This window comes from Amphiprion ocellaris, chromosome 21 (genome assembly GCF_022539595.1).
Source record: "Amphiprion ocellaris isolate individual 3 ecotype Okinawa chromosome 21, ASM2253959v1, whole genome shotgun sequence".
In the NCBI taxonomy this organism is placed as follows: domain Eukaryota; kingdom Metazoa; phylum Chordata; class Actinopteri; family Pomacentridae; genus Amphiprion; species Amphiprion ocellaris.
In genome coordinates this window covers 17,196,503-17,214,407 of record NC_072786.1, presented here as the reverse complement: position 1 = coordinate 17,214,407, position 17,905 = coordinate 17,196,503, and the positions used below count along the sequence as shown (strand labels likewise).

Below are 17,905 nucleotides of genomic sequence, written 5' to 3'. Positions count from 1 at the left end.
CTACAGGCTTCTCCATGTTATGAAATCAAGAGGTTGACTGTATTGATTAAACTTGGTTAAGGGTGGCTTTGAATCAGTTTCCAGGTGTTTTTATCAATGCTGTCGGTGTTCCTCTGTAATTGCTTTTCAGTATCTTTTCACCATTTCCTGCCTGACAGGTTGTGTACAGTTGGCTTGTCTGGGTTGATGATAAGAGCAGAGATAAACTAAAACCACAATGTTTAAAAGCTGGTTGGTCATACTCCAGGTTTAAACAGTAACACTGAGACTCTCTTTGTTGTAATCAGTTCCTTTCTTCCATATTCCTCACAGTGGCAGCAGCAGTCCTGTATGTGACCATCCCTCAGCCTCATGGGATACCGGCCACCGAGGTGTTCGGAGCCATCTGGCTCATGCTGCTGCTGGGAACCGTCCACTGTCAGATCGTCTCCACCAGAACCCCGAAACCTGCCTCGAGCAGCGGGGGGAAGAGACGCAGGTAAGGAGGGAAAATATAGAAACCTGCAACCTGTTCATGAATTAATAGACCTGGAGAGATGTAGGAGACTCATAGCAAGACCGGAACAAGACAGGGTTCAAGAAGAAATGAGTCAGACAAGAGACAAAACAAGGAGCCAGGAAGAGATGAGAGGATAAACTTCAGATTACAAAGGGAGCTTTTCATGAATATAAAACCACAACTTTTGCTTCTGGATTGCACTTGTCCTCACTGTTTGTGATTTTTTTCCCACTAAATTCTAAGTCAGAAATAGTGTGTTTATCAGGAGAGTTTTCCACGAGTTTCTGTCAAAAAAGACAAATCCAAACATATGTCTGAGTCATTTTAGGAAAGCTGCTGTTTGTGTTAATTTCAGTCTTTTACAGAACCTTTCAGGAGCAAAGAGTATAAACTGACATTTAAAAAAAAACAAAAACACTTTTGTATTGTATATAGCTTAGATAAATCATGACTTCATGTGTTGAAAATGAAGCATTTTCAGACACAAAGCAGCAAATTAGACAAACCTGACAGCCAACTTCTCCAGGAAATCTCTCTGATAAATTTCCAGTTTAGACAGAAGGTTCACTGTGTGAAAGTAGAGGAGGCTGCTTATCTGCTGCTGTGTTTTGTAGTGTTTAGATTTGCAGTTTGTGAGTTTCTCTCTGTTGGTTTAAAGCTTGTCAGTGTGTGGCTGCTGTCTCTGGTTCACAATGAAATAAAGACAATTTTCAGACTCTCGGGAAGAAAATTGGACCATGCCACAGTTTTGGAAAGAGTTACAGGAGACAAAACAAACAGTTTGCTGCTTCACTGAGTCGTCAGTCATGAAAAGAGCAGAGTTCTATTAAACACAGTCGATTCTGTTTGTCTGAATATTACTCTGGATCTGCCTTTTTCTTTTCCCTGTCAGACCTCGTAGACATTTATCAGTCGCTGCAGCAGGAAACGATTTAAAACCAGATTTAACAGGATGCTTTCATGCATCAACATTACACTTTGGAGGGAGAGGCTCTGTTTAGTTACCGGCCCACATTCACTGACACAAAACAAATTCAATATCACCAAGCACATTACGATAACAGAAAATGTCAAACAATCTTATTAAAACCCAGAATTGTTGTCAATCACAGGCTGAATTTATTATGAATTTGAAAAACAAAACACAGCTTCTACCCTCTGGCGTGTCTTTTTGGGTATTATTATTAACCAAATCTATTCATAGCAATGTTTATATTGAAGTTCTGCAAAAGAACACACTAAATCAAAATATATCTAGAATTCATTGTTGATTAAGGGATATTTTCCTTACATGTCTGTCTTGAGACCGAAATATTTATTTAGGTAAGAAATACATGCAGATTAGCACATATTTAATTAGAAAATGTGTCATTTGCATATTAAGCATTAAATGTGAGAAACCTGGACAAAAAATATGTCTGAATGTAAATTCAGATTTAAGTTTTAACGCCTAAACTGTGGTTTACTTTAATAACAATATATGGAATTTTTCAATACATATCTCGTACTTGAGTCCCTCTTCAGCAGCACTTAAACACACCAGACTCCAGCTTAAATCCTTTCTATGAGGGTTTTTACAGAGAGAAGTGTTCATTTATCTTTCACAATCTGATTTACAGGGCATCTTACTACTTCAAACTATTGTAAACTGACTTTATTCAGTGTTCATATTTCAGTTTTAGACATTAAAACAGATTAATGCACATTTAGATAGATAAAGCCTCTTTGCATAGATTACATCTCCTCTTACTAAATCAAAGAAATATGGAATCACAGGCATTTCTTTTATAAAGTATTAGCATATTTAAGAATTTTTTGCTCTTGAGGTCATACATTTTTTTCCATTTAACTTTTGGCTTGTACGTTTTGCAGATTTTATGACGTTTTCAGATTAACAGTGCTCTGAATCAGCCTCTGTGTCCACCAGGTGCCAGTTGTACTCTTGAGTAGCAGCGATGTGGTAAAATTGTGAATCGCAGCACTATTTAGCATCTGTTAAAGGTGGAACTTAACTTGCTGTGTTGGTTAAAAACTTCTCATCAGTGCAGCCGGACTCCCGGTGGACACGCTGCTGTAGCTTCAACACTTGTTAGTCTGCAGGTTCGCTCTAAGTCTCTCTCCACCCTCCTTTATTTCCAAACTGAAGGAAGTTGAGGAAGGCATCTCAGATGGAGGTGCATAGGGAAGGCGACGGGTCTAGCACTACCGATAACACACAGGAGGGGGCGCCACACTCCCACTCAGCCAGCACCACATACAGCCTGGGCGCTTTCTTCCAAGATTTCTGGCATGATATCTGTAAAGCTGGGTGTGTATCTTCGTTTCCCGTCTTCCTAAAACGAGATGATGTAACTGAGTCGGGGCTGAGCTGCAGTTTGTCCACAAGAACTGACTCAAAACTTTTATTTACTGTCAGAAAAATCAGTAAAATTTCACAGTTAATGCCTTTTTCTTTATCGTTAAGTGAAATTTGACTAAAAAGAAAACACATTTGCTGCATTTACAAATCTAAAACTAAATGCCAGCCTTGACTCAGACCTAACCCGGGCTTCTTTAGCTGCAACATCATTTCCTCTCCTGAACGTTTATCCTCCTGGAGAAAGATGGAGAAAATTCTCAACCCAGTTGTGAACTAAACGTGACAAATTAAGTCAAAATATAACTGATTCAGAAAAGACATTTTTGCTGATTTCCACTAAAACTTTGCCGCCTTTATAAATGACGACTCCTGTACTGCCAAATCTTTCCATCGTTTATCAGGAGCAGGGGGATTTTGCAGCTATGTAAATAACCTGCTGTTGAAGCTGCGTTCAAAAGAAGCATGGGGACACGGCTCTTGTCTGAAAAATATTCTGCCTTATTATTTATCTTAAAGTTTCTTTAACTCATTTTTAGCCTGATCCAAACGGATGAATGTCTCAGGCTGCTGCTTCTCCCCATGTTTCAAATTCAGCAGCTTTCAGCAGACTGCAGCTCTGTGGAACGATTCAGACAACAACTCTTCATTTGATAACTTCATCCATTGATTATCTGTCACAGTCACTTCAGCTCTTAGTACGAGACGCTAGTGCCTCTGTCACATAATTTTACTTATTAATCCCTTGATTTACTCTCGTTTACCTTTTTAACGATTTAGAATTCCTTTCAGAAAAACTTTCTTTTTAATACTTCTTCAAAAGAAAGTCAAGAATACAACCAAGGTTAACAATTACATTATATTTTATGATAGATAAAGCAATTCTTGATGCTCAAATGTTCATCAAGTAATTGCTATTAAAAATATAAATGTATCCTAAATTAACTTTAGATTAGATATAGTACCTGGTTGAACCGCCAGGTGGAGCCTCATCCTGTTTGATGATATGGAGTTACACCTTTAAGGCAAGGCAATTTATATAGCACAATTCATACACAAGGCAATTCAAGCTGCTTTACAATGGCAAAGAAATGAATCACAGAACTTAAAATTAATTATAAAGATGATTTAAAAGTAGACATTTAAATCAGAGAAATAAAACAAAAGTTCAGTAAAAGTCAGAAAATAGATTTAGCTTCTAAGAGAAAGCTGCAGTAAACTATCTGGTTTTCAGGCCTGATTTAAAAGAGCCGACAGTTTGAGCAGACCTCAGTTCTTCAGGAAGTTTGTTCCTCAAGTGAAGAGCATAATAGCAGAATGCTGCTTCACTAGTCTTGTTCTGGTTCTGGGAACACACAGTAAACCTGTCCCTGATGACCAGAGGGCTCTGGATGCTTCAAATGAAGATAATAAGTAACTGAGATCATTCAGTGCTTCGTAGACCAGGAGTAAGATTTTGAACTCCATCCCTGGACTAACAGGAAGCCAGTGTAGTGATGTAATATGGTCCAGTTTCCTGGTGTTAGGACTCTGGCAGCAGCGTTCTGGATCAGCTTCAGCTGCTTGATAGATTTCTTAAGGGTAAATATAGAATAAAACTGGGTATCAGTAAATTTTAGAGGTGACAGTAAACGTTGGGAGATTTTTTTAGACTGATTTTGTTGCAGAAAAAGTGTTTGTGGACATTTGGTCCAACTGAGCAGCTGTGTTCATCAGCTAAAGTTAACTACACTGAACAAGTTAGTTAAGATCACTATTTTGATATTAGATTACTATAAAGACTAAATTTTTCAGTTTAGTCATTGTAGAGCAATTTTAAGCAAAGCCTAAGCAAAGCCATAATATTGTGCTATTCATCATTCAAGTCACTTCATCTGTTCTTCAATTTCCTGATGTAACCGGGCAGATTTTATAGCAAACATTAAGTGTCCGTAGTTTAAAAGCTGTTTTATCAGGATATGTAACATCCACCATATTTCATTCATTTCAACCATTAATCAGTTATTGTCAACATAGCCAACTATCAGTTAAAGTTTGATCCAGTACATCACATATGCAACACTTCTCCATGAATGTTCCACAGTGTTGTCGACTGCCTGCTCTTGTGGTTTAAAACACTGCATGTCTGCATATGAGACTAAAACTACTTGTAATGTCACTGCCTGTTACTTATTTTTACCTAAACATGTCTCCTCCTATACGTCTTTCTCCATCGGTCTCCTGTCTCGCCTTTTCCTCCTAAAGATCTAAGAAGTCCAAGCTCTCCATTGACAAATCCACAGAGACGGACAATGGCTATGTGTCGCTGGACGGCCGGGTGACCAACCGCAGCAGTGAGGAGGGTCTTCAGCTCCACGAGCAGCGATGTGATTTGTTGAACAGAGCTGACGAGGTTTGCTGGAACTCCCACATCCAGCCTGCACACGCTCACACAGGACGCAGCTCAGGACTGATGCTGGCCAACAGCAGTAAGGTGACCAATCAAAGTTCATTTAACTGGAATACAGTTTAAGGAAACAACTCCAAAAACCAAAATAAAGTGTCACTGTGGCCTAAGATTTGTATTTGGACTCAAAACCACAGATTGGGTTAGCTGGATTTACTGACCAGGACACCCTCAGCTTTAGAACTGTAGCTAGTGAGTAATCTGAGTCCTCCAGTCATGTCATGAGGTTTGAGACATGAAGAGAACAATTTAAAGTTGTGCATTTATTTATTCTCTGCACTTTTAAGGCTGTGCCAGAGATCTAAGTGTTTTACCATATTTACTACAATCCATTTTACAAAAACTGTAAATAAAAACAAAATGCAACATATTTCAGTATCTCATGAAAAATTCAACAAAATACATTTGTACATAAGAGGACATTATGTCTGAAATCCCTGATGAGAATACATTTTCCAAAAAGTTAACGGCATATTTACATTAGTTTGTTGTAACTGATATGTCTGATTATATAATGATGCAAATAAACCCTCAAAAAACTTTGCTCATCGTGTCCACAAATTGGAAAAGCAAAAACTGCCAAAAAAAACCCCCTGAATAATCTAAGTTTAAATTCATTCCTTGACTCAAACATAGAAATTTACATGTCAAAAGATATTATTTAAAATATGTGGAACCACATAAGGCTTGTGGATTTGGCTGATTCGTCTGTGTTTCTAAGGATCCTGCGTCTGACGAGGCGTCCAGTGAGGAGGACCCTGAAGCTTCCTACAGCGCCCTCCGCAGGGGAGTGGAGAGAATGAACAGTGACTGTACGCTCAGAAACCGCAAGAGTTCCCACCACTACAAGAAACACTACGCTGTGGAGGTAAACAAACGCACTCAAATCCTAACTCGTATTAACGTTTCATAGTTTTCACTAAATACCAATCTTCTGCTCTGTGTGTCAGGACGTCCCCAAGTCCGGCACCAGCTGTAGCTCCAGATGTTCTAGTCTGAGGACTCAAGACTCGGAGAGCACTCGACACGAGTCAGAGACCGAGGACCTGATGTGGGAAGATTTCCTGCACTGTGCAGAGTGCAGATCATCCTGCACTTCAGAAACAGGTCAGACAGAAACAAATATACTCAATATGTGTTTAACAGTGATTCAGATGTACCTAATCTAATGAACTGTCCTTGTTCAAATATATATCTGTGGGTTAGTGTCTGTAAATTAATACCGTCACTCCTTCTCTTTACAGAGGGAGAAGGAGGAGGAACACCCGTCTGTCCTCCTGCTAAAAAGGAGTACAGAGACGACCCTTTCCATCAGGTCTTTGAAGCCTCTTAACTAGAAATAGCGAGAACTCAAAAATGTCTTCTGTGCAGCATTACACAACCATTTTTAAAAAAAGTGAATTTCTTCATTTATTCTGCAAACAGAGGCATCAACTTGTACAATATTGTTCCAAGTGCCCACAGGTGTAATCAATACTGCAAAATAAAATATTAGTCTACATATTATAGATATTACCCAGAGCAGTGCAGAACTTATTTATTTTGCAGAATCTCATTCTAGACCAAGGAATTTACATGTAGAATGTTGTGATTTCATATCATGTTTTTAAGCTTAGTTTTGGGTAATTTTTTCCCAATCAAATGGTCATTGAAAATGTAAAAATCACATGATTCAGTTTTTCTGGCTCTGATTTTGTAAAGACATGTTGTTTGAACCTACTGGCACAATGTGGGGTTTAGAGGGTTAGAAGAAATGTTTAATACTGCTAATAAGTAATTTTTTACTCTACATTATTTCAGCTGCATTTAAGTGACTACAGTCGGCTTCAATCATTTAAAGAATAGTTGTAGGTAACCTTGACAACCAAATTTAATCCAGTTTCAATCTACATGTTGTCCGACCTGTAAATCATGTAGACATTAGATATTTCCAGGTTTTTTTCTTACCTCTGGAGTAAATATTAACAGAGAGCAGACTGGATGCAGTATTAATGTGAATATTGCTGTTCTGCAGGGTCACGTTCCCTGGCTGCACAGCTCCAACCCCGGCCTGGAGAGAGTGAGCGCCATCGTATGGGAGGGAAACGAGTGTAAGAAGGCAGACATGTCAGTGCTGGAGATCAGCGGCATGATCATGAACAGAGTGAGTGACGCTTTTGGTTTCATAAGACAGACAGAAAGACTAAAACACTAACTAGTGAGCCACTAATAACTTTGACTCTTTGTACAGGTGAACCTTTACACTCCTGGTATTGGTTACCAGGTGTTTGGGAACCTGGTTTCAGTAACGCTCGGACTCACACCGTTCGCTTACAGGTACAGTGAACAAACTCTTACATATGAATAGTCTTTTAACATGTTCTAACATTAACTGAGTAGAGTGGATTTATATTGCAGATATCTATAATTCAATTCTTCCCTGTTAAATATGAATATTTAATGTCCACAACATCATTCATCCTCCAACAAATGTCAGTTTTACCATTTCTATGTAAATGACCTTTAAATTTCATATTGTTACCTAACAGAACTTTTCTGCAATAGAATAAGAAAAATTCCCATTTCAGATATTTACCAGTTATAATATTCATTGTTGATATCTAAAAAAAAAAAAAAAAAAACTAGCAATATGTTTCAGATATTTAAAGTAATTCATACATCTGACACATCTGTTCACTGTAAATAAAGGGAAGCCCTACATGCATGAATGGTAGAAGTGATGTCATTTGTCTGAAATGTAATTCCAGACAGAAGTGTAGTGTGATTAAAAGTTAGAACACCTTCTCAAGAAAGTTTGTTTTAAAAAGATTAAAATCAGGCATAATGGAAATCATTGAACAGACTTTAAAAAAAGATTTATTGCAAAATTTTATGACATTTTTTTTTCTGACGCTGAGAAAATTCTCACCGTTTTAATTTCATACACAGGCATGGCAATTTTCCACCGTTCCACGGAAATCCGCCGTTTTAATTTTCAAATCGATCATTTCTGTGAATCATCCAAATCCGCTGAGAAAATTTTAGGGGGGGTGAGGTACAGTGGGTACGGAAAGTATTCAGACCCCTTTAAATTTTTCACTCTTTGTTTCATTGCAGCCATTTACTAAAATCAAAAAAGTTCATTTTATTTCTCATTAATGTACACTCAGCACCCTATCTTGACAGAAGGAAACAGAAATGTAGAAATTTTTGCAAATTTATTAAAAAAGAAAAACTGAAATATCACACGGTCATAAGTATTCAGACCCTTTACTGTGACACTCATATTTAACTCACCTGCGGTCCATTTCTTCTGATCCTCCTTGAGATGGTTCTACTTTTTCATTGGAGTCCACCTGTGTTTAATTAAACTGATTGGACTTGATTAGGAAAGGCACACACCTGTCTATATAAGACCTTACAGCTCATAGTGCATGTCAGAGCAAATGAGAATCATGAGGTCGAAGGAACTGCCCAAGGAGCTCAGAGACAGAATTGTGGCAAGGCACAGATCTGGCCAAGGTTACAAAAGAATTTCTGCAGCACTCAAGGTTCCTAAGAGCACAGTGGCCTCCATAATCCTTAAATGGAAGAAGTTTGGGATGACCAGAACTCTTCCTAGACCTGGCTGTCCAGCCAAACTGAGCAATCATGGGAGAAGAGCCTTGGTGAGAGAGGTAAAGAAGAACCCAAAGATCACCGTGGCTGAGCTCCAGAGATGCAGCAGGGAGATGGGAGAAAGTTCCACAAAGTCAACTATCACTGCAGCCCTCCACCAGTCGGGCCTTTATGGCAGAGTGGCCCGACGGAAGCCTCTCCTCAGTGCAAGACATATGAAAGCCCGCATAGAGTTTGCCAAAAAACACATGAAGGACTCCCAGACTATGAGAAATAAGATTCTCTGGTCTAATGAGACCAAGATTGAACTTTTTGGCGTTAATTCTAAGCGATATGTGTGGAGAAAACCAGGCATTGCTCATCACCTGCCCAATACCATCCCAACAGTGAAACATGGTGGTGGCAGCATCATGCTATGGGGGTGTTTTTCAGCTGCAGGGACAGGACGACTGGTTGCAATTGAAGGAAAGATGAATGCGGTCAAGTACAGAGATATCCTGGAAGAAAACCTCTTCCAGAGTGCTCTGGACCTCAGACTGGGCCGAAGGTTCACCTTCCAAACAAGACAATGACCCTAAGCACACAGCTAAAATAACAAAGGAGTGGCTTCGGAACAACTCTGTGACCATTCTTGACTGGTCCAGCCAGACCCCTGACCTAAACCCAATTGAGCATCTCTGGAGAGATCTGAAAATGGCTGTCCACCAATGTTCACCATCCAACCTGACAGAACTGGAGAGGATCTGCAAGGAAGAATGGCAGAGGATCCACAAATCCAGGTGTGAAAAACTTGTTGCATCATTCCCAAGAAGACTCATGGCTGTTCTAGCTCAAAAGGGTGCTTCTACTCAATACTGAGCAAAGGGTCTGAATACTTATGACTTTTTTTCTTTTTTCATAAATTTGCAAAAATTTCTACATTTCTGTTTTTTTCTGTAAAGATAGGGTGCTGAGTGTACATTAATGAGAAATAAAATGAACTTTTTTGATTTTAGCAAATGGCTGCAATGAAACAAAGAGTGAAAAATTTAAAGGGGTCTGAATACTTTCTGTACCCACTGTATGTTTTTGTTACTCTTGCTCCCGGTTTTTGAGAAGCGCTCGGCGTTTCTCCCGCAGCGTAACAGACAAAGAGAACCAGTCTAGCTCCTGCTGCATTGTAAAAGGCCTTGTGGTTGGTCGAAATTGGTTAGCTGCCAACGATTGGACCAATCAAATGGCTCGATGCATTCTTTTGTTACAATTCATGGCGGCATGTTCGTGTTGGAATTTTGAGCTATTGGGATCGTTTTCGGTGGAATCATGAGGCGACATTAGAAGTAGCATCATCTAATCATCTCTTGAAGTCCTTATGTTAAGAGACATCAGTATATGGTTGTTAGTTTACCAGAGGATGCTTATAATCATGCTGATGTGGTCCTAGACTCTACAGTATTTTAGTGACTCAATAAATGCCTAAGTTGTTTAGTATTTTTTTTTAATGCCTTTTAGTTTTTAATAAACATTTATATAATAGCCAATATGTAATCAATAAATGGCCTTTGCCTATCTAAAGAAAAACTCAGAACTCTGATATGCTAACAGCACTAAATAAATCAGTAAATACATGCATACACACATAAATAAGCTAATACATTAACTGTGTTAAGATAAGATTTAGATGGGAAAAAATGTCTGTAGAGAATTTCTTTGTCCAGTATTCTGCATTCAGTTGTTTATGTTTTTGCAGAATCCAGTATTGCTCACTGGTTGGTCATTACATTTTGTTAGTTTGATTTCACTGTTTAAAATGATGCCACCTCTTTTCAGACAGAACCTGTGATAATAAAACAATACAAAATTTTTTGTTCCGTGTTAATAAAGCACTTAAAGCTTTAAGTATGGCTAAATGCTTTTTTCAAAATTAAATATATCACTCCTTAGGTGGTAGTGGCGCCAAGTTCAGTAAAGTTGGAAAGATATTAACAGATTCGGACTTCCAGCATCAATAACTCATTAGATATAGGTTGTCAAAACATAAACGGTGCCTCTTTCCCATTGTTGCAAGGCAGACAATGTGCTACAAGCCCAGTTTTATCAAAAGTAGCTGTCTTTCAAGCTGCACAAATAACATTGATGTCTATGTGCAGCCGGCTGTGTTACGAATGCACAGAAACTGTCTGCAAAACCGCTGCAACAGCAAAGAGACACAAATATTCAATAACTTCAATCTTGTTCTCTGTAGGTACACAATGTGCTACAAGCCCAGTTTTATCAAGTAGCACATTGTGTACCTCATAATGATGGAAAAGAGGCATCCTTTATGTTTTCACAACATATATCTAATGAGCTATTGATGCTGGAAGTCCGAATCTGTGAATATCTTTCCAACTTTACTGAACTGTGGCCCCGAGGAGCCGTGGTGGGCGTCCTTTATTTTCATTTCTGAAAGGTGGCAACCCTAATTTAGAAGTGACTTTGTGACCAGTGTAGAACTCCAGTGTAAATAGTGTTAAAAGACCTATAGAACTGTAAAAATTGTAGGACTAAATGCAGTGAGACAACATTGAAGAAAAAGTAAGTTAACTTTTCATTAAATTAACTTATTCATTACAATCTAGTCTTCTGTAATTCTATGCATGTTTTTCATTCTAAATCACCTCTATTTTACTGAAAACCTCTCGGCTTCCGGGGGGGCTGACCCCCCCTGAAGATTGTATACCGAACATTTTCAGCTGAAATCAAAATTTGCTGTTGCCATGCCTGCATACATTAAAATCTTTGCTGCATATTTTACTGACTCCTGATCTGTCTCTGTGCTGCAGACTGGCTCAGTACCGTGACTTGGATCAGCTGACGACACTCTCAGCCAATGAGCTGCTGTCTGTGGCGCTGGGCTGCGGCTGTGGGTCAGACGCCTTGGTGATCACTATGGTAACGCTCAGCTTCCTGGTGCGCGTTTGCCTTATATGGCTTTTCTTCTTCCTGCTCAGTGTAGCAGAGAGAACCTACAAACAGGTGAGAGAAGCAAATCCTGATTAAATAGCTGTAAAACTACTGTTTTCATTTTAACCGTGTGACTTCTGTAGAACTTACCAGTGTCATTTGTGTTCATGTGTGTTTCAGAGGCTACTGTTTGCCAAGCTGTTTGGTCACCTGACTTCGGCCCGCAGAGCCAGGAAGTCTGAAGTCCCACATTTTAGACTGAAGAAAGTTCAGAACATCAAGATGTGGCTGTCGCTACGCTCCTACCTCAAGGTACGTCTGTCTGTCATTTCTACTGGTAACCTGGTATTAAACTGTAGCATTAAATTCACTGACAGTCTGAGAGCTGGGCAAATTCATAGATGTAATTAATTTAATGTAATCTACAGAGACGGGGTCCTCAGCGTTCAGTGGATGTCATTGTGTCGTCTGCCTTCCTGCTCACTTTGTCTGTGGTCTTCATCTGCTGTGCCCAGGTAAATGACAAACTGCATTAAAGGAGGATTCCAGTATATTTTAACAGAACTTTAAGTGACATAACTTTGCACTCTTCGCCTCAGTTGACACCTAATTTGCAACATACCACTTTCATTCAGACTGAGATAGCGTATCCATTCCTCCAATGCCGGTTTGTGCGTATTCAATACGTACCTCGGAACCTTTTGCAAGCACTGGTTTCTCGTAGGACCGGTCTGAGTGGGACCTAATTATTATATATCTGTTATATCTGTTCTATGTGTAATAGACAATTTAACAATTCCCACTTATTTTAGCATCAGTTGGAAAGCAAAAAACACACTTAAATTTTTTTTTTTATTATTTAATTGTAAATAAATTCAGGCATCAAGGGGTTAAGGAAACAAAGTTCAACAGGATAATTGTCTTGAATTTCTGCATTAATCATTTTAAATGTTTGTTTTCAAGTCTGACTGAAAGCAGACTGAATTTATCTGCCTGAAATGGAGATTTTACTAACTGTTAGCGCTATCTATCCCTGGATGCAGCTAATAATAGTTATGTTAATGATGATGTGTCCATTACAGGCAGCTAATTTCTGTTTTTCCTTTGGTCAGACGCAAAACAAATGTAACAATCAACTTTATTTGGAAAGCTGCAAGTAGTCATGCTAAATTATCCCACTAAATGCAGAAGTAAAGAGTACAAAGGTAGCATGACACTGACAACTACATGAATGGGAAATCTGAATTTTAATTTAAGATGGCGAATTTAGGAGCATCTTCGTAACAAGTAGCATTTATGAGCTTTATTATTTATGCTTTTTCAGTCACACATGTAACAACAAACCTGAAATGAGAGCAGTTAAATTGTAGGTGTATTATAAACAGCACTGAGAGCAGCATCTCACTGAACTCTGGAACTTTTTGGGCCTCTTTATTCCAATGGAAATGCATTTTGCAATTCAATGTGCCAGTGAAACAGCACAGACAGTTTACTGCATTTACTTTTTTTACAGTCACTTAACTCGCTTGAAAATGCTCCTCTTATTGAGGCAGTAACTGGTTGGTTGGTTTTCTGATGGGCTCAATATTGTTCTGCTCTTTTTAAATGAGACGAGTATCAATAAGTCTATGATGTTGTTGTTGGTTTTTTTTTTTTTTTAACAGATTTTCTTAATAAACTGAATGATGTACTTGCCTCTCTCCCTCCAGCTGCTGCACGTCCATGAAACATTCCTGGAGTGTCACTATAACTGGGAGCTGGTGATCTGGTGCTCCAGTCTGTCGCTGTTCCTGCTCAGGTTCGTCACTTTGGGCTCAGAGACCAGCAAGAAGTACAGCAACACCTCCATCCTGCTCACTGAACAGGTATACAAACACAGATAATACACACATAAACACACAGTAAAGCCTTCAAACACTCACACTCACCCACGGTGTGTCTCACAGATCAACCTGTATCTGAAGATGGAGAAGAAGCCAAACAAGAAAGAGGAGCTGACACTGGTCAACAACGTCTTAAAACTGGCTACCAAACTACTCAAGGTACCGACTGTCGGCCTTCAAAACTCCTCTTCTAAGTTCTCCTTGAGAACTTTTCATCTCACTTCTGCTGTGTTTTTACTTCTCTTTCGTCTCCAGGAGCTGGATACTCCGTTCAGGTTGTACGGTTTGACTATGAACCCTCTGCTCTACAACATCACCCAGGTGGTCATCCTGTCTGCCGTGTCAGGAGTCATATCTGACCTGTTAGGATTTAACCTGAAGGTAAACACATGACGTTTATAGTTGCTGCTCTTGGTTGAATAGGATCAATTAGCTAACGAGGCAGTGTATTTGTTTTATTCACTTCAGTCTTATGACTGATTGAACATCAATCTGTTCGTACGATAACAGAGGGACGTTATGTCAAGCTGAGTAGTGCAACAGTTTGTTCCACTACTGCAAGCAAACACAATGATTGCAGTGATTTTCGTAGATATTTCCTGGTTTAAATCCGTTAAATGTTGCAGCAAAGTAAATCTACATAAGGGGAAGAGTAGCTTATGGACAGCTGAGTAAACCTGCATGAAACAGTGGTGCTTTCAACAAGATGAATTCTGATTCTCAAATATGCATTATTTACCTTTGAGGAAACTAAAAACCAGAAGGTTTAAATCATAGACAGCCTGGTGGTTTCTGTTGCACCGTACAATTTATTATAACCCTAAACTGTTTGAACAAGAAGTTGAGTCAAACATATAATTGTGAAAGATGCAGTAAAATTGTACAGTTGGATAGTAGTGCTTTAGAATAGAATATAAATAGTTTACTGATCTCCAAGGGGAAATTCTGTTGTTGCAGTAGCAAGAAGAAAGAGTAAAGTGACCACCATGATACAAATAAGAAAAATATATCAAAGTACAAAAAGTGTAAAATATAATACGATTTTTAAAAAGCACTAAAGTGAAAGAGAAAATTAAAGTCCTATAAAAATAAATGTGCAGTTAACAGTAAAGCACTATTATTCAACAGCACCACACACATCGTCCAAATTTATCACACATTTGATTCAACGCCTCACAGTTTAACAAAAAACTGAATATTTTATTTCGTCACGATGGAGGAAGATTTGTTCGACCTCATTAATCAACACTGCATGTTAATTTATTGCATTGTCCAGTCAGCAGCAACATTTCAGAGAAAAACAGTAGTGGAAAGTAACATTTAATATTCATTTATTATATGATGCTACTTTGCTTTACTGTTTTGCAACATCACATGAGGAAATATTAAGATTTTTACTGCCAGCAATCACATTAAGTAGTCAAAGCTGGCTTCACCTACAGCACTACTAATTTTTGTATAATTTCCTGTATTTTCAAACTGTCATTCTGGACAGTCGTCAGTCTGATTTGTGTCTCAACCTGTTTGTTTTCTCCTGTCCACAGCTGTGGAAGATCAAATCATGACAGTGGAGTGAGAAACGGCGTCGACTCTTCGCTGACTGACTCACTGAACGCTTGTCTGACTGTTGGACTCACTGAAAGACTGAATGTCAGTCTCAACATATCAGAGTGCTTTGACCTTCAACGTTCCCACTTTGTGCAATTCACAAACTATTTATTTACCCACTCAGTGTTTTTAACTTAGAGTTTATTTGAATTCTAGTTTGTTTCATTTTTTTGTGGTCTGTGACACGAGACTATATTTTACCTTTCTACAAAAAGTATTATTATGAACATAAATTATTATTAACGTGATGGTTTAGGTTCTCAGCTGCGTTCACAAATTTGACGGCGAAGTATTGAGATGCTGATGAGGCAGAAATCCTTTTTGTTGTAATATTTGTGTTTTATTTGCTTAAACTGAAAGTTTTTATTTATATGTCGAGTGAGTTTCAAGACTTTAAAAACCTGTTTTCAAATACGTACATTAGTCTGGTGGTTTTATTCCAGCAATCAAACTGGTTGGAACTTGTCAGAATCACTTTCTAGTTTTATTCCAACCTAATACTTCAGTTGTAATACGTTAAATGAATTCTTAGGAGATGCAGTAAATGCTTTAAACCATAGAGTATATTGTGATCAGACTGCAGTTTTAAGGACACTTTCATGGTCCACTAAAAGTAAACATCTGTTTGGTGTAATTTCTGGTATTTGGCAAATAAGAATGAGAGATTATTTACAATCTTAGTTTTAAAAAATCTTTACAACTAATTTCTATTTATACCAGCTCCCAGATGTGAATGCTTCAAATGTTACATATCTGTTAATGGACGTTAACGATTCTGTTCTGCAGGTAAATGTTCTGACTTACCTGAGAATATTCGTGCTTTATTTCGTTCTCACTGGGCAGCGGTTAACACGTCAGACGCCATCAGCACTGCAAAGAAACAATCATCCAGTTAATGGAAATAACAACACAGATGTAGAAAATAAGGTTTGCAGAAGGATTCTTTGCTACAGTCAGCGTCGCTTTTTATTTGTTTTTACTTAATTTCATCACCTCGTCAATGGTGTCAACAGTATTTCCAGCAATACAAGTGTAGATGGTTACGTTTTAATTTCATATTAAATCCGTTACTACCTTTGTTTGCTGCAGACTTCTGACATTAAAATGTTGTTTTGCTTTCAGCTCAGTTTCCCCTTTTTGATTTGATGCTTCTCTGTACATTTGCAGATTTTTCTGTAATTTTACTGTTCTTAAATGAGAACTATCTTCACATGTAACCTCTCACTTTAGAGGTGCTACATCCTGCATATCATAATGAAAACTGTTTTAGCTCCTCACAGATTAGCTCCATCAGTCCAGCCAGTTTAGAAACTCATTGGATTTTATATAAAATATCAAACTTCCAGAGCTACTTAAGACGGTAGATTTGTGTGCATGACATTTCAGTGAAGTCCTTTATTCCCCATCTGTCACAGGTTTCTGTACACTGCAGTAAAAACATGTCTGTCCTTGGATGAAGATATGCACTTTAAAAACAGACTTTAAATGGAAGAAAAGAAGTTACATCTTGTTTCAATGTTGAGATTTTTCTTTGTACCTCACTTGTGTTAGAAGGTTGTGTGTGTTTGGCGTTACAGCGGATGCTAGCTCAGAACTTACAAATTGTATTAGAAATTCACATAATTCTGTGAAGCAAATCCAACATGGTACATGAAGTTTTGATGCCCACAGAAAATATCTTAGAATGTGAGTAAAATGCTGACGGAAATGTTGCTGAGTTAGCATTCTGCTCACTCTCATAAATGCTAGCATAATCATCTTCAGTGCGTTTGAGGAGGAAGACCAAAGTGCTTATTTAATTGTTTTTGTCTCTGCTGGGAAAAGAATGTATTTGTAGCATTTATGCTTTAAAATCTACTTGTTTCCCTTTGGAAATACTTGGTTTATATTTTTTTCTTTTTGTGCTTTTTGTCGTTCATTTGTAAAGGCTGTTTGTTCCTCACGCTCATTAGAAAGAAGAGGCACGTTTTACTGCGTTTTTAAAGGAACAAAAATGTTTGAATTGTATGAAAGTGAATCTAGGTAAAGGACTCCATGTTGCGATGCTGTTTTCAAAGAGTCCAAATATTTAGATTTAGGGTTTTTTTTTTTGTGAACTGGTCTGTCCACAAGGTCTACATTTTTATATGAAAAATAAAAAAAATGGATGTTGAATTGTTGGTTCTCTTGTTTTTGGGTATTATTGAAAATCCTCAATGTAGACAAAGTACAAATGAACTAACAAGGGACTCCATCCTGTACTATACTACTGTTCTAAAGTTTGGGGTCACCCAGGCAATTTCATGTTTTCCATAAAAACTCACACTTTCATTCATGTGCTAACATAATTGCACAAGGATTTTCTAATCATCAATTAGCCTTTCAACACCATTAGCTAACACAATGTAGCATTAGAACACAGGAGTGATGGTTGCTGGAAATGTTCCTCTGTACCCCTATGTAGATATTCTATTAAAAATCAACCGTTTCCAGCTAGAATAATCATTTACCACATTAACAATGTCTAGACTGTATTTCTGATTCATTTAATGTTATCTTCATTGAAAAAAATGTTTTCTTTCAAATATAAGGACATTTCTAAGTCACCCCAA

The 17,905-nt window shown here is 38.1% G+C and overlaps 1 protein-coding gene across 4 annotated transcripts in view; it reads left to right on the top strand.

The window, feature by feature from the left end:
• The window catches only part of LOC111565830 (protein PHTF2), a 64,697-nt gene extending 47,229 nt beyond the window's left edge, over nt 1-17,468 (top strand). For 3 of the 4 annotated variants that reach the window (XM_023266103.3, XM_023266102.3, XM_055006534.1), the window contains 15 exons: nt 313-478; nt 2,646-2,807; nt 5,100-5,328; nt 6,023-6,169; nt 6,252-6,408; nt 6,546-6,616; nt 7,316-7,444; nt 7,532-7,617; nt 11,703-11,895; nt 12,004-12,135; nt 12,252-12,338; nt 13,533-13,688; nt 13,770-13,865; nt 13,962-14,087; nt 15,251-17,468. In XM_023266103.3, coding sequence (XP_023121871.2) covers nt 313-478; nt 2,646-2,807; nt 5,100-5,328; nt 6,023-6,169; nt 6,252-6,408; nt 6,546-6,616; nt 7,316-7,444; nt 7,532-7,617; nt 11,703-11,895; nt 12,004-12,135; nt 12,252-12,338; nt 13,533-13,688; nt 13,770-13,865; nt 13,962-14,087; nt 15,251-15,271 — 1,958 coding nt within the window. In that variant the 3' untranslated portion in view covers nt 15,272-17,468. The remainder of the gene's footprint in view (nt 1-312; nt 479-2,645; nt 2,808-5,099; nt 5,329-6,022; nt 6,170-6,251; nt 6,409-6,545; nt 6,617-7,315; nt 7,445-7,531; nt 7,618-11,702; nt 11,896-12,003; nt 12,136-12,251; nt 12,339-13,532; nt 13,689-13,769; nt 13,866-13,961; nt 14,088-15,250) is intronic. The other variant, XM_023266104.3, reaches the window with a different exon arrangement.
• The last annotated feature ends 437 nt before the right edge of the window (nt 17,469-17,905 follow it).